The sequence below is a fragment of the Anser cygnoides genome, chromosome Z (assembly GCF_040182565.1).
Source record: "Anser cygnoides isolate HZ-2024a breed goose chromosome Z, Taihu_goose_T2T_genome, whole genome shotgun sequence".
Taxonomy (NCBI): domain Eukaryota; kingdom Metazoa; phylum Chordata; class Aves; order Anseriformes; family Anatidae; genus Anser; species Anser cygnoides.
The window spans coordinates 68,773,976-68,791,080 of record NC_089912.1 but is presented as its reverse complement, the minus strand read 5'-3'; the positions used below and the strand labels follow the sequence as shown (position 1 = coordinate 68,791,080).

General features: G+C 38.5%; 1 protein-coding gene across 1 annotated transcript in view; it reads left to right on the top strand.

The window, feature by feature from the left end:
• The window catches only part of OXCT1 (3-oxoacid CoA-transferase 1), an 89,572-nt gene that overhangs the window by 12,378 nt on the left and 60,089 nt on the right, over positions 1–17,105 (top strand). Inside the window, exons 4-7 of the mRNA XM_066987599.1 lie at positions 5,633–5,768; positions 8,366–8,515; positions 11,166–11,272; positions 15,294–15,358. Of these exons, the coding sequence (XP_066843700.1) occupies positions 5,633–5,768; positions 8,366–8,515; positions 11,166–11,272; positions 15,294–15,358 (458 nt within the window). The remainder of the gene's footprint in view (positions 1–5,632; positions 5,769–8,365; positions 8,516–11,165; positions 11,273–15,293; positions 15,359–17,105) is intronic.

Here is a 17,105-nt window from a genome sequence, read left to right as displayed (position 1 = left end):
ATGAATCCTCTTTTAAGTGGACAGAGATGGAAGAAATTATTTCTCTCTCCCACTTCTAGCCTCTTGCCAGGAAAATTTCTAGCTCTGGAACGGATCCGTACATTATCAGGTTTCGTGCGTAGCTGTGCAACGCTGTGACTTGCCGAATGCTTAGAGAGAGACTGCTCGTGTATCTCCAGAAGCTGACTAGTGTTTTCATATAAAGCACTCTTCAGAAGAACATCTGTATGTCAGAAACCTTGGGACTACAACAGGACTAACCAAAATAGTAGGACGAAGAGAAGTATGCTTTTTTTGCAGCAACAGCAAGTTTCAAGAAACTCTAGTTTCTGCTTGAGGAGGGGCCTTGCCTGAGTATTTTTATTACATGGTTTTCTTTCTCAGTCTGTGGTCTCCAGGGATGATGTAGTTATCCTTCCATCCTTCCAATCTCCATATTGTAGGAGGAGGAAGGTCAGGTACGTCATCATGTTAGCTCCTCTTTGTCCAGCATATTTTTATACTACAAAACCTGAATATACACATTAACCTTTCATATCCAGTGACTTCTGGTCTTGGTGTGATCTCCTAGGAATATCCACCTCAGGTCCCGGAGAATCCTTGGGCAGCAAGAACGGAGAAAAACTTCTCTTTAAGTGACATAGAACAAAGCCATCAAGCTAACTGATGCTGCTCACTAGCAGTTTCCAGTGTTCACAGTAAGGGCAGCCAGTCCTTTATACGTATACTTGTGCTTTTCTTTGATACATATAAACGTCTTTACAAAGGCAGAGAGGAGAGTGTAATCAGCACTGTTTACTGAAAAGGAATGAAAAGCCATCTTACGTCTTTTGCCAGAGCAGTGTGACATCCCAAGTCTGCCTTTTTGACTGAATAGTAATGCAAATTTCTGTTACCTGCTTCATTGGGCTGTGTAGGGCTTGTTGGTGTGTGAAGCTTGGAAACTTCATAAAGTCATCTTCCCTGTGATGCTGTAGAATGTATCTTATTTGAGACTCCCAGGAAATAAAGGTCTGAGAACTGCAAACTACCTTTATCTGGAGTGCAACATAGACATGTTGTTGAGCCTATTTGAAGTGTATTTGAGATTTGTGGGCTAGATCCACCTGGGAGTCTTCTTTGGCTAGTTTTTTATTAGAAAAGGCTGACCCTAGTTTTTGACAGGAAGATTTTGTAAGTCGGAGAGGGACAAAACAATAGAAAGGAATTCATTACTGAACAACCAGACCTGCTGGACTGTGATTACATTTTCCGGTCAGTGTCACGTTAGATCTCCTTTTCTGTATTCATTTCATGTATTCTATAGATTCAGATTTCATCCTAATACAGAACGGGAAAGTTAAAGAAATCTTGATGGCTTTGAGGGTAAAAGAAAGCATTCTCTGTCTCTGTACTTTCCTTCTTCTGACAGTACACGTAAAAGCTGTAACAACTTCCACCACGCCTCTTTCCTTCCTGTCCAGAGCAACACATTTTTATTACACTCACCTTTGTTTAAATTTTTAAGGGACTGAACCCAGGTTCAGGATTCATTCTTTCCCTTTCCATTCACTCAGTGAAGGATTTTTCTTCTTAAAGCTATTATCTGATAGCAAGGGCATTGCCTGCAAGAGAGATATTTAGTGATAACATTTTCAGTATAAACAAAGCTTAAAAATTCAAAGAAACTTTTGTGCCCAAAACAAAAGGACCAAGAAAGCAGTAGAACTTGGAAAGGGAGGACAAGCAATTAACAATCACCCTAAAACAAACAAAAAAGTTACACTGAATGAAATTTCCCTAAATCAGAAATTGGTTTTTACTTTCATTCCAGAATAGAGATATTAACTAAAGGGCAAAGCATGGGGAAAATGGGAATGAGAATAGCTTTTTGGTAGTTGTGTGAAAAGTTGGTTTCTTAGAATATTCAAGTGTAAGGAAAAAAACACAGAAAACATAAATTAGGATGAACTATGCAAAGTGAGATTTTGGAGGGAAATGAAAAATAATGTACATGAAAGGTTATTGATGTGCTTGAAAGGTTATACAGTGTCCATGAAAGAGGGTTTTTCAGCTGGAAACCTGAATGCATGTTGCATATAATTGACGTATGATATAAACATATAGGATGAGTAACAGCAATTGGATTTTGTGATGCTTCTCTGAAGATGAAATCCCAGAGAATGGAAGTAATTCTGAGTGGCAGGCAGGCAGAGCTTCTTGGTGCATGATTGTCTGAAGGCAGAATGCCTCTTCTCATTGTGCTAGGAAAAAAAGGCTGCATGGCCTGTGTGCCCAGTGACTGATCCTCACTGCAGTTTTATTTTTGAATAAATTGACCTCCTTTGAGATACGGAGAGTGACTTAGAAACACCTTGGTTTGAGTGTGACAGAATAACTTTTTGTTTAATTCTTAGGGGATTTTTGTAACTACAAAGCTTTGTTTGAGAGGTGATACTTTCCTGCAGTACATGAGAGAAACAAACATATCTGTACGGGATCTAGAATGAAGATATGCAGAATCCTGCTAAGGACTATATGCTCCAGTAGCTGTTGCTTAGCCTGTGGAAGCAGAGAGTAGAAGTCTTGGTGAAACGAGGCAGAGATTTCTTTATAACCATTACAAATTCGCTTTTGGCCCTCTGCTACAATTCCTTTCTTAAGTGCACGTGTGATCACAATTTTGCCTGTGTGCAGGAATCTCATGTCTGCCTATTTCTGTCTGACAGCAAACTCCAATTTGTAGACAGTTCAAAACACTGCTCCACCATAAAGCTCTGCAGACTGTTACTTAATGTACCTTTTTTTACTGTGCAGTACTCTATTTATACAGCCCCTTTAAACTGCTGTCAGATATTAGCTGGTCTATCATATTTGCTCATTATTATCTTTTATAATGATAAATCGGGGTTTGATGGTTTTCTTTTGAGAGGGATTTTCCTGCTTTGACTGACACTACAAAGCAAATTGTGGTGCTTGTATTTTTATTTATTTTTAATCCCTTTCTTTGCCTACAAGACTTCTTGTTTTACTCTGTTCTCAGCTTTTTTAGTTCCAAGCCTCTGGAATTTGTTCCTGTGGGGAGTTAGAAATATAGGTTGTTTCCATGTGGCACAGATTTTATTCTCAAGGCTTTGGCATGCTGGAACACTTTTGACATTGTATGGTATTGCATCAGAGCTGGATTTCTTTTATAGGTCAGAGTTAGAGAGTGGAGAAAGCTTTTTTTTTTTTTTAAGTCAAGTTCTTTACAACTAGAGAACAAAAAATAAGCTTGAAGAATCATACAAGAGAATTTTGTTTTACTTCCTCATGCATAGTTTCCAAATTGCTTGTGTATGCATAGAAGTAGGCTGCCAAATCTTAAAATAGTCCTCATTATACACGCAGCTGGGAAGGCTTTCTGACTGCACATCTTGCTCTATGCAGCTATTGCGAGTACTGTGATAGGAGGGGAATAGCTGGTCCTGGTACTGCTCTGCTCAGCCCCTTCTCACTTTGCATACAACACTGCAACGCATGCTGCAGTGCTGGCAACCAAAAGGGTAGTTGTGCTGTTGTATCGGAGGGCGAGTCGGGCCTGGTACAGCCTGGAGAAGAGACAGCTTGGACTCTTTAGTGAATTTGGGTTGATCGCTTAGGAGAAGCATTCAAAGGCATCCCCTGAGCTACCTCATTCTGCCTGAAACTTAAGACTTTCAATGCCTCAGTGTGTGGAAGAACAGCTGCTGTGAGATAAGCTTATGCTCTGCGTTGATTTGTGGAGCTTTCTGAACAGTAAATGATGGGAAATACTACATATTACATACCACAACAGAAATACTGCATTGGTCCAAGTTAATTAAGCAGAATTAAACTTCAGAATAAAAATGTATAAGCCTGTGGATTATGTTCACCATTACTGCTTTTCCATTATAAAATAAAGACTGATTGTGTGCTAACTTTTTGAATCTGGCCTTTTGAAAGGATGCCAGGAGGTCACAGCTGAGATGTGTAAAATGGAATGCTAAAGTGATGGAGTATCAATATGCATTGAATGAGGTTTGGTTGTTGTCCAGCAGGTAATTTCCTTTGAACTCCACTATTTATTGTGCAAAACAAATAACTCTAGGCACACTCAGCATCAGTACTCTTTTTTTTTTCTTTTTTTTTTTTTCCTTTCCCATTGCCATACCAGGGTTAGGGGTTATGCTTAATGATAATTTGGGTAATGTATAAAGGAAAGTGGTCTGATGCATTACTTTCTTCATGTGGTCATTGGTGGAAAGAGATAATTTCTAACTATCTAGAGAAGGAAGAGCACTGTAGACATCATTATGTAAGAATGCCAAGCGGGTGAGATTAATATCAATAAATGATATATTTCATATAATCTTTAGTATAATAGAAATTAATATAATTAAAAAATACAGACAACCTTTGGGAAGCTCTTCTTCAGGAGTGGTGTTTTCAGTACGATGTGTGTATTGTAAATGCATACATGCTAATTACAGTGTGCTGGGTACTGGGTTTGATTTCTTATAGAACACTTGTAATATTTTTCAACATTTCTTATGCTGAAATATGACTCCACTGTGTGGATAATCTTGTTTTGCTGAATTGAGACAGCTGTTAGCAAATACACATCATTTTTGTGAGGTGCCTCTGCATCATGGCATCTTTCCCATGGTGTGTGTGGAGGGTCTGAGTTCTCCACTCATGTTGCAGAGATCAGCATAGAGGTAGAGGAGCTTCACACACATGTACCAGTCTGCCAATATTCCGAATAATGTAGGTATGTGAAAGAAACATTTCTTTGTAATACAGTTTCTGTTTATTTCCATTTTTTTGTATCATTACAGAAACCTGAAGTGTGTTCTGGTCCTATAAGTACACAATACGGGGTGGCAAAAATCACAAAAATGCTAAAGACTAACAAAGACCATCTTTAGGACGTTAGAATTTAGGAACATTTTGAAGCAGTGGCACAGGAAAACTTTTGTTATCTTAGGCATTCAGTTTAAGCTGGCATTGTGACAGACAAGTATATCTTGACTGCAATTTTAATGTCCAATATAATGTTGCTAGAGCAGACAATTTCTTAATAAGAAAGTGGAATATTTACTGTAGTAAGAAAATTTAAACATAAAAATTCTCTTGCTTTGGGTACAATCCAGCACTGTAAATGTGGATGTACCTTTCTCCTTGAGCTGCTAAACAATCACTTTAACTGGCCTTCTCCCTAGGGAGCAAGAGTTCAAACAGAAAATAAGTCTCTCTTTGGTAAAAGCCTGGTTGTGCCTTGTCTGACTCTTTATTAGTTAGCAAAGCTTTTTAAAGGTGCATGTATGTAGCATAACAGCACTTGTTAAGCCCATATTTGTAGCTGTGACATACAAAATGTCTTTAAAAATGAAGTTTTTGGTTTCTTCAGTGCCTTTGAAGAGAAGAGGTGTGAGCAATAGACTCCTACATTTCAGTTTTAGCTTCGATGCTTTTTTCCCTATTAAAACTGTAATTTATTATTCTTATTTTTTTAATCTACAATTCCTTACATCAGAAATGGGGGAAGATAACTCTGTCCTATCTAGTTAAGTTGTTACATTTATCAGGTGCTTTGCATACAACAAAACAGTTATAAATGCCCAGTATTGTCTTGTGTTTTTCTACACAGTGTTGACAATTTTGGACTTGGTCTTCTGCTTCAGACTAAGCAGATAAAACGCATGGTATCGTCCTATGTTGGAGAGAATGCTGAATTTGAACGCCAGTATTTATCTGGTGAGCTTGAGGTTGAGCTTACACCTCAGGTAAGAAGGCTGGTGGTTTATTTTCATCTAAAATACTGATTGCAATGTTCCTTAAGTGGTCTTTTAAATTGATTTGTATTCTTCATGTTTTCTCTCTGTGCAGAAGTGCAGTAGAGAAAGATGGCAGTTGCCAAGTTGGATCATGGGCTGTAGACTGCAACTGCTCTGTTAAGATCTAAGTGGTCATATTGTGTGAATTTGTGTTATGGCACGGTATGTTACATTAGTTTCAAGTAAATATGAGTACACACATACACACACATATGTATGTGTGTGTGTGTATATATAGTATGTTTTATTGTACAATGTTTGTCCTTGGTAGTTCCTCCTGGGTGATAGAAAAACACACGAACTATGCCTGGCTTACTGCTGTGGCCCATATAAGGGGAAAAAGTCAAAGAATCCCTGGATTACCATACTGATGGTCGCCCTGGTGTGCTTTTTGGGGAAGTTGTTTGTGCAGTGTCTGCCATCTAGTGGGTAAGAAACAAAAGAGGAGACCATTTTTTTCTGAGACAATGTTTAGAATACATTAAATCTTTTGTGCTAGTTTGTTAAATCTCAACTGAGTTAGTCTCTACAGCGTTATGATCCAACATCTACAACTTTTTAGCACTGTCAAGGTACCTGCATAGCTGGAATATAATGAGATCCTAGAATTATGAGTATCGGTATTCCACTGAGAACTAGTTTTATAAAATAGATACTATAACTTTAAAACCTACAGCATGTTATTGGGAGGCATTTCCAAAGGTGATGCAGATGCAAAGCTTTTGGACTTGAAACAGCCATTAACATAAGTCTCTAGGCAAAGCAACAGTATTAAGATTTTATGGAAAAGAGTCCCTTGGGCTCAATCTCTTGGGATTGTGTCTAAGAATCCCAGAGATGAACAGGAACTCTCCTTTTATACCCAGTCATGAAACAGTTCCTCCTGGAAATGATGCTAAAGCAAATGGAAAATAAGGAGGTGACTGGCGACCACCTATGTGGCTTCACTAAGGGCAGATCATGCCCGACAAATCTGGTGGCCTTCTATGATGGGGTTACAACACTGGTGGACAGGGAGTGAGCAATTAACATCACCTACCTGGACTTGTGCAAAGCATTTGACACTGTCCCCCACAATATCCTTGTCTTTAAATTGGAGAGACATGGATTGAACAGATGGACCAATCAGTGGGTAAGGAGTTGGCTGGATTGTCACACTCTTAAGAGTTGCATTCAACGTGAAGTGGAGATCAGGGATGAGTTGTGTTCCTCAGGGGCTGGTATTTGGGACCAGCGCTATTTAACGTCTTTGTTGGTAATGTGGATGGTGGGTCAATTGCACCCTCAGCAAGTTTGCCGATGACACCAAGCTGTGTGGCGTGGTCGACATGCTGGAGGAAAGGAATGCCATCTAGAGGGACCTGCGCAGGCTTGAGAGGTGGGCCTGTGCGAACCTCATGATGTTCAACAAGGCCAAGTGCAAGGTCCTGCATCTGGGCCAGGACAATCCCAAGCACCAATACAGGCTGGGTGGAGAATGCATTCAGGGCAGCCCCAGGGCGTGTTGGTTGAAGAAAAGCTTGACATGAGCTGGCAATGTGCGCTTGTAGCCCAGAAAGCCAACCTTATCCTGGGCTGCATCAAAAGCAGCATGAGGTGAGGCAGCTGATTGTGCCCCTCCTCTCTGTTCTCGTGAGACGTCACCTGGAGTCCTGCATTCAGCTCTGGGGCCCCAAGCACAAGAAGGACATCAGCTTGTTAGCACAAGTCCAAAGGAAGGCCACAAGGATGGTCAGAGGGCTGGAGAACCTCTCCTGTGAAGACAGGCTGAGGGAGTTGGGGTTGTTCAGCCTGGAGAAGGCTCTGAGGAGACGTTACAGAGGCCTTCCAGTACCTAAAGGGGTGCCTACATGAAATCTGGGGAGGGACTCTTTGTCAGGGGTTGGAGTGATATGGCTTTAAACTAAAGTGGTATGGCTTTAAACTAAAAAAGGGTAGATTTAGATTAAATGTTAGGAAGAAATTCTTTCCTGTGAGGGAGTTGAGGCACGGATTGCCCAGAACAGCTGTGGATGCCCCAGCCCTGGAGCTATTCAAGGCCAGGCTGGATGGAGCTTTGGGCAACGTGATCTAGTGGAAGGTGTCCCTGCTCATGGGACTCATGGGATTGGACCTAGGTGATCTTTAAATTCTCTTTTAATCCAAACCATTCTGTGATTCTGTTTTTCAGTCAGCTGACATGGAAATAACCAGGCACTTGTTACTTCTCAGATTTCAAAAGTCTCAAATCTCACCTCTCTATCACCTTGCAGTTCATTTTTTCCATCTTCCTACTTCACGCTCAGTAGTTCCATCCAAAAGACCTTGAACTCCTTAGGCATGTGATATGCTTTGTGGACTGCATAGGCAAATTGTTTAGATCTGCATGACAATGATGGGTCTACAGCGTATGTACACTGGTGAACAATAAAGTGAATTAATAACATGCAGGGAAGTACAGGGGTTTGAAATATTTATGTTAAGATAAATGTTATGTTTCCTTTTTGAAAGGTGCCATTCAAATTTTATATGACTTTAGACAAGCTCTTAAATGTGTTTTCCCACAGGGTACGCTCGCTGAACGTATTAGAGCAGGAGGAGCAGGAATCCCAGCGTTTTACACCAGTACTGGCTATGGGACACTGGTGCAGGAAGGGGGCGCACCTATCAAATACAATACAGATGGCACCATTGCTATTGCCAGTCAGCCAAGGGAGGTAAGATGTCGATCTGTTTTCAGGACACCTTCTGCTTTGAATACTGAATTTCGTACAGATGTCCAAGATAAACTGCTGTTTAAGCTGTTTCTGGACAAGTTTAACCTTGGTATGTTGGATAAATAGTATGGCTACAGTTCTGGGTAGAATAATTGTACTCCCTCTGTTCATTCCTGTCCCCTGCAATGTGTTATTAAAGGTCTTGCAGCTTAGGGTGACTTAGAAACTTATCCAGGTGAAAACCTTTCTTGCTGAGTTACTCTTCACTTGACTCAGTTCTCTGACCATACTCTGTGAATTAAAACAAAATCTTGTACCAATCCACTGCATCACATGATAGATTGAGAACAAGCTCCTTTTAATAGGGCAGGTGCTCCTTAAGTACTGTGGTGTGGAGTAAGCAGCCCTGCAGCTGTACGTGAAGCTTTAGTATTAGAAGAGACAAGGCATTTTCTCGTTGAACAGGAAAAGCTCTGTTGACACATTCAGGAAACTTTTGCCAGCAGTTGAAATGACGTTTAGTATGAGTATTTAAAATTGCAAGAAATCAGCCTGGCTTCCGAAAGAGAAATGTGGACTTCATATTGAAATTAGTTCTAGAAATTGGAGAAGGGAAGAGATTTCTCAGTGCTGTAAGTGTACTTGAAGACATAGATGGGGCTAATGCTCTAAGTTCCAGTTAAGCTACCACAGGCATTAAACTCTTCCCCTGTTCTCAAGAACATCTCTGGGGGAAAGGTAACTTTTTCCTCCATGGATTTCTTTTATTTTAAGCATTGATATTTTCATTATTGAAACTTTAGTCTTTTTTTTCTTAATTTTCCTACTGAACATTTTGATGTTTTACCATTTGAAGGAATCTCTTGTTTATTATATATACCTTGCAATTTTGATAACAATTTTCTTCTACTTTTAACATTTGTAGAAAAGTCTCTCTTGCTCTCCTCAGTCTTTTGGAGGCTAATAACATCACTAACGAGATTTGATCCAACCCTTTTCAAGTGCAAGTGCCATTTTATAAAAGCTCAGATCTACCCCTACGGGCCTGCAAAAATAACTTTTGATATGTCTTTGTTGTATTTCCTCCCCTCTCACAGATTTTGAATTATGTACTAGTAGTGTTGTGTATACTCTATACTCTAACCTTCTGCCTTGTTTCATGCTGTTTCATGTTTCTCTACAGGATTTATATATGAGTAGGTAGTGACTAGCAGTCAGAAATATTCAATTCATTTTTTCTGAGACAGTGTTTTCTTTTTTTTTTATATATATATATATATATGTCTTTTGCTTTCCTTTCTGCAATTATTCTGGTGATATACCATACTTAATAATGGTCATGCATAACAAAGAGATTAGTGGTTGATTTTTCTGGGTATATCCATATTGTTTGGAATTGAATATGAATCTACATAGATTTGGGGAGTTCTCATACAAAGCAAGATGGGGAAGAACAGGTTCTTGAGGAAGCCGCACTGTGGCTGTGGGGATCTTGGATATTTTCAGGTTCCTTGACAGAGAGCACGGAGAGGGCAGAGACCTAGTCCAACTAACTTCTCTTTGGTGGATTTAACTGACTTCATAAAAGCACAAAAATGGCCTGATGTTTCTTAAAATTAATTTAATAACGTAAAGAGGAATTCCTTTTGTCTTCCTCATTGCTGTCTGTTTTTGTTTGTTTGTTTGTTTGATTTCTGTTCCTGTGAACATCGTAACGTTTTGCATGCATAATTTTGAAATCATGTGATTTACTATTTTAAAGATCCAACAAAGTCCTGAACTTTCTACTTTGTACATCAGTAATCTGGTGGATACAAAAAAATATATCCTGAGTTTGCGCATATTGAATATTCTATTCAGGTTCTATTCTGCCTCTGCCCTATAAAGTGGTTCAATAGTGAGCTTCACTTGTGACTGCAAAGAAAATGCAACCATGTATGAGAGAACCTAGTGAAAAGTTTTCCAGAATACTTTTTTAGACTTACTTTTCTGCATGGAATGTAACTCACATTTCAGTTTGCTTCCCAAACCCAATTGTGTTATGAGTGAGCTTGTCAGTGAATCAGAAGAATTTTTACCTTGGTTAGAAGAAATTGTGAATTTATTCTTGAAAAGTGCATTTCATTTTTATGGAGCTGCTAAAATAGTATCTGTTTGTCAGTTAGTATTCTGGCTTCATGAACACTATCGTTACAAATATTAATCATAAAGGGAGACAAAGCAAAATTCAGCCTGTCAGATGGTCTGAATTGAGTGCTTTGTATCAAATTGTCTTTATTTAGATTTGGATTTTCTGCTGATAATCAGTCATTAGGAACCTTTTCAACAGTTCTGCTTTAGCACTTTGGTTCTTAATTAGCTGGTAGATATACAACAAAAAGCATGTCCAATACCAGTAGATGGAGCAGCAGGAATATGTATCTTGTTCTGTTCTGTGTATGTTTCACTAAACACACACTGGGGTAAACCTGGGATTTGTTACAAGCTCTGTGGCTACACACATGAGCTACAGTTTTTCAGATAGAATTGTACATGGTGCAAAAAGAATACCAAATAAAATAGTCTGTAAAATTAACCTTGTAAAATAAATATTACGTAAGATGATTGTTTGAAGAAACCTATATCTCAATAATGTACTCTTCCTCTGTAGGTGCGAGAGTTTGATGGTCGTCACTTTATCCTCGAGAAATCAATTACAGGAGACTTTGCTCTTGTGAAGGCATGGAAGGCTGATCGTGCAGGAAACATCATTTTCAGGTATGACTTGTTTATCAGTTGGAAAAGATTTTTTAATGATTTAGATAATGAAAGAGAAGGAGAATCCTGTCTCGTGTGTGATGATAAAATAAAGTTTTACTGATTTCATTTTAATTCATATTGACTTTCCCTAATGTCAAATTACACTTATCAAAAATTAAAAAAAAACAACACTGCTTTTTCTAAAGTCTTCTGAGAATCCAAATACAGCCGTTCAATAAAACATTGGTAGTTAAAAATGATGTATAGGAGATCAAAGTCATAGTGTTGTCTGTGGAGAAAGGTAGTAACGTTCCTGTCAGTTTTCGTGTTAGTTTTGGTCCTTTTTCTTGTGTGACTGAAGGCTGATGCAAGTATCATATATGCCAGAATAGAAGGGAGTTGAGTCAGTTTCCTGACCAGTCAATGATGGGAAAGCTTGATTTTGTCCCCACAAAAGTGTGTTTAAAGTCTGTTTGATCTCAGTGGTGTAGGGAGAGGCATCTCATGAATTTAAACATCTTTTATTGTGAAAAGCTTGGGCATTGCACTAGTGATAACATTTATTTGGGTTGTTATATTTTTCCTCTGGTTTGTCCTGAACTGAAGCAGGAGAGGTTTGCTTATGTTTAATGTCTGGTTTTTATTTGTTTGTTTTATGGCTATCAGATGAAAAGGTAAGCGTTATAACAATCAGTTGCAGTTTACTTTGTGAAGGGTCTGAACGATGTAGTCTGATTGTATATATTGAGAAGAACAATGAGTTGAAGAAGCAACTGAAAAATATGGGGATAAAAATGGGGAAAGAGTACAGCTGCTTTATAGGTGGCTCCATCAACAGGATATAAAGGAAACTATATTTTTGACATTGTGACATGTTCTGTATGTTTGTTCACTATCATTGTGACACTCCCATACTTACTTCCATTATGCAAATTCTGTTTTTATTTTCCAGTGTATGCCTAGATAGATGTAGACTCTGTGTTTACTTGCATCTGCCACTGCTTTCACAACAGTGTGCCACTATTTATAGCTGATTTCCTATGACTCTGATACCTGCTGAGCCAATAGGAGTGGAGTGACTGCCAAACTGTTAGTCATGCTCAAGCTAAGAGCTTCTTTTAAATATAAAGGATGTACTTCAGGTAGACGTGTTAGAACCATGCAGGCCAGTTTGGATTTTTTGTCTGTTCTCCTGCATGAAACTATACTGTTTTCTTGGGATCCTGAATGGCACTAATACCTTTAGGAAACAGCTTTTAAAACAGGGTTTTCTTCATGTGACTTCAGGTTCCCTAGTGCATTTGTTCCATACAATATGCTGTCATTACTTTTGTTCCAGGCATCTTTATGGTGAGCAGACAGTTCTGCATCACAACTCTTTCATTCTTCAATACGATACACCATTACCAAGACAAATAATCCCAAACTCCCTCAAACATAATAAAATAACCTCACCTTGTCCCTGTGCTAGCTGTAAGGATGTATATATGAGCATTTCACTGTGTTAGTCTGATGCAGGTACTGGTTTTGCTTAGCTGGAGCATGGATCTTAAAGCTTTCGTGGGGCTTTGTTAGCAACAGCAGGCAGCTCCACTGCTTCCGTGAATATTCCACCTGATTTGGCTGCGCTTCCTTTTCATCTGGTAGTATTCAGCTTTGGAATTGCCTAGCCCAGTATACTCTCACTTTACAGTCCGAGATGTGGTTTGGTGCCCATAAAAGTACACTCCTGACAAAAGAACAGGGCAGTGAAGAGGATGCCCTGAGTTAGGCCCCCTGCTGTCACAGACAGCTATGTCAGGTCATCTCTTCACACATCAAGTGGTTCTGTAATACATAAATTCATCAAACAGCCGAGGTGTTCCTTCAGCTCGGCTGCATTAGATGGATTTACTTGGTTTTTCTAGTTCTCTGTGAATTAGTTTGCTGTCTTTTGCCTGTGGGGGAAAAGTCATTGCCACGTGTTTGGATCAGTTTATGAATCTGTCACTGGAACAAAGGAATCCATATGCTTGCAGAGTCTAGATACCTAGAAATCTATTGCAAAATGAGAAGGTAGCCTTTGCTAGATAGTTTTTGTTTTTCAAACTCCAAAAACCAGAATGCTATTCTGTGTTGGAAAGTAAGAATAGTATTCCTGAATTTTCTTCTTCTGGATTGAGGTACCCTTTAGAAAATACCTTTCATCTCATAAACTACTACTGAAACAATTTTATTAACCAAAAAACACTTTCAGCTTTTGTAAATAGAGTCAGAATCAAGCCCATTAACTCTTCTTCATTTGACACTGAAATGTTTCTTCTAGTACCTTCCCCTCAAGTGGCAATAATTTTATATTGGTTTCTTTTACTGGCAGACCAACCAGTACAATCTTGAAAAGGTCTTTGGCAAAAAAAATAGTCACTTGGGATGAAATACTGAATTCTTTGTTTCCACATCTGCTTATCCCATCTGTATTCATTCCCCTGCTATTTTAATTCAGCTTTTTCTCCTCATTTTGTGCTCTACCTAGTTTAAGGGTATATTTCTCTGAATGACTTCTTCTAGTACTACATTCAAACATTAAGAAAAAGATATAAATTCCAAGGCTTTTTATTTTTTTGTAGAATCATAGAATCATTTAGGTTGGAAAAGACCTCCAAAATCAAGTTCAGCTGTTAACCCAGCACTGCCAAGTCTACCAATAAACTGTGGCCCTAAGCACCACGTCTACATGACTTTTAAATACGTCGAGGGATAATGACTCAAGCCCTTCCCTGGGCAACCTGTTCCAGTGCCTCACAACCTTTTCAGTGAAGACATCTTTCCTAATATACAAACTAAACCTATTCTTGCATTTGTGTTCATGCAGCCACAAATTATGCCTTCTGCAGCCTCTGTTACAAGCTTCACAGCTGCCATGTATTGACAATAAGACAGGATTGCTCAAGATACGTGTTTTGGGATATAGTTTGCATTCTGTAGGTCTCTGCATTAGGAAACGGTCCTAAATGCATGGCAGATGAGGATTTGCACGTTTCCATTTTCTTCCTTCCCCAAAGCCACGAGGTGGCAGCAGCATGCCAAAGTTCATTAGGGTTATAGCGCTTGGTATGGTCATTAGACAAGAGCATGCAAAAAAGAGGAAAAGACATTGGGAAACAAGGATAGTCTGGAAGAAATATTTGTGTGGAAAGGGGGGGAAAAAAGGTCTTGACTTATTTAGAACCCTATTTTCATGCATTTTAAAGAAAAGAAAAATAAAACAAAACAAAACAGAATTCTACCTTTAAAATCAGTGGTACCCCACCAAAATATATATATTTTTTCTTAAATGTTATACCTCACAGTTTTGTTTGTTTTCTGGAAAATACAGAAGAACTGACATGGGTCACTTGTTTCTCCTTGTGTCCGGTATGATCCAGGTGCAGTTGTACATACCATGTCTTACCTTACTTCCTAGAAGTTCTTTTTCCTTGTAACAGAAATACTGTGTGGGAATACTTAGGATGAATGCCAGAGTCTTGAGTGAGTGCCAAAACTGGCACAGCTTTTTTAATCAAGAGAATTGGATTAAATTTACTACTGTGCAAAGTGCTAGCCCAAGTCCATATAGCTGCCTAGTCTAAATTATGAAGGCATATGTGGGATCTGGGAGGTTGTTAGGCCCTGTGCTCACTCCCCTATGGAGATGAAATTCATTCTTTGTGCGGTGAAGTAATGGGAAGGTACCTTGTACACAGCCCAGCTTGCTGCTTTTCTTGAATCTGATAAATGAATGTATCAGTAGCATACCCAATTTCAATTAGACAATGTGCTGATTAAAAGTCAAAAGAAATATAATAAATACTTTCTGATGTAGGAAAATATGATTTAATTTCATATGCATCTTACACAATTCCACAGTACTTTTTCTTCCTTCTTGTTTTTATTAGTCTTCTAGCTATTTGGCAGAAAGATTTGTGATGTTCGTGTTACAGAGATACTTGATGTAACTTAGTTCTGAAATGTCTTTCCTTCTACAACTTTTAATATTTACTCATTTTCTGTTCTTTTGCAGGAAAACTGCAAGAAATTTCAACCAGCCAATGTGCAAAGCTGCCAAGACAACCGTGGTGGAGGTAGGTAGTTGAAAAGTAGTAAGCTGTATACAACCATACGCAACAGACCCCTCTGTTTCTCATGCCATTCTGGGGACAGAGTTGTTTTTCTTGACTCACTTGGTGAATTTTGTATAAGGGATGGTGGTCTAATCTGTATTCTTTGACTAGCTATTCCTAACACTGCGTTCAGTTGTAGTGATTAGTTTACCATGGTTCTTCAGTTTATCACTTTTCATCTGATTATGACCAGGACTTCATTTTTTGTGATCAGCCTTTGAAAGGTTTTGCATTTGTTAAATAAGAAAATACATGGATGAAAGAAGAAACAATACACTTAGGCTGCATGTGAGAAGATTCATGTAAGACCTTATGCAAAACTTCCTGATAATGAGGATAAACGTGTAACAACATAGATTGAGCAAATCATGGATCTATCACAGTTGAGGTCTCTAAAAATAAGTTGTATAAATAACAGGCAAGAATTAGATACAAACATTTGATAATGCCTTGAGAAAGACGATTGGCTAGGTGATCTAGAAGCTTCTTCCAATCTTTTTGTCCTTTTGCCTTGTTGTGTAAAACTATAATGTTTGAAAACATCGAGGAGGCTATACTGGAAATATATTGGTGACTGGAGAGTTGCTAGGGCATAGTAGTATCTGAAAGATAGACTGTTGGCTTTTTCTCACTCCCTGGTAGTGTTTTTTTTAATATGCCTAAAAAAGCTAAATATGATTCAAGTAAGATCAAAAGAAACTCTTCTAGACCACTTTCAGTAAATTCAAAACGGAAGATTGCCTTGGTCTCTTCTGGGTTCATCTGCTTTTGTTTGTGGTTTTTTTTTTGTAAAAACATCTGTAAAATGTTATATAAACATCTCTAGATAATACATTTGGGAAGTTATTTCTTTCTGTTGTACAGAGCTATAGCAAAATATACCATAGAATTTGCTAAATGACTTTTAGCGACAGTTTGGCAGCAGTACATGAATTTTCACAATTGGTTTCCAAGAAAGGCTTAAAATATTTTTCCATTTAAAAATGAAGTAAAGAATCCTTCATCATTCCCTTTCATTCTAGTCGTTCACCCTTCATACTTTGTTCACAGTCTGGTGCTTAGAGAATTTGAGTAGATCAAAGCCTTCCACCTACATTCCATCTCATTCTCTCTGCTCTTCTATCCACATGTGATAGGGTAGAATTTTCTTGTCAAGGAGCAGCAATTATGTGACATCCTTCTTGCTATAATTCCACTTAATCTTTGGAGTATCTGCCTTTAACTTTGTCCACCTTGAGTCTTGTTGCAATTTCTATACCATTTAAAAACTGCTTTTTGCCAGATAGCACATTAATGTTACTTTACAACTCTAGCTATTTATTAACTAATTAATGGGTGAAAAGCAGAGATTTAGGACAAATAGATATTTCAAGCCAAATGCAATGCCTTGGGTTAACTTTTAAGTATTTCTTCCAAAGTAGAATTCAGGATGCTGTGTTAGGATTTAAGAGTTCAAACCCAGGGAACCAGAAAGAACTGTCTCAATATGACATCTAGTACATCCTCAGTACTGAGGATTGTCAGCCTGCAGCTGCCTAGAGCTGATTGCTGAGTAACTGAGGCGACTGCAAAGACTTTCATAAGGCTCCTTAGTTTTGTTGTTCAAGGCTGAAAGGTAAAATTCTCAATCCCACTTACAGTGAGAAAGAAAAAAATTTTGGTAATCCAGTAATTCGGATACTTCCTTGGCAGCAGAGATTTCTGAGTTCTGA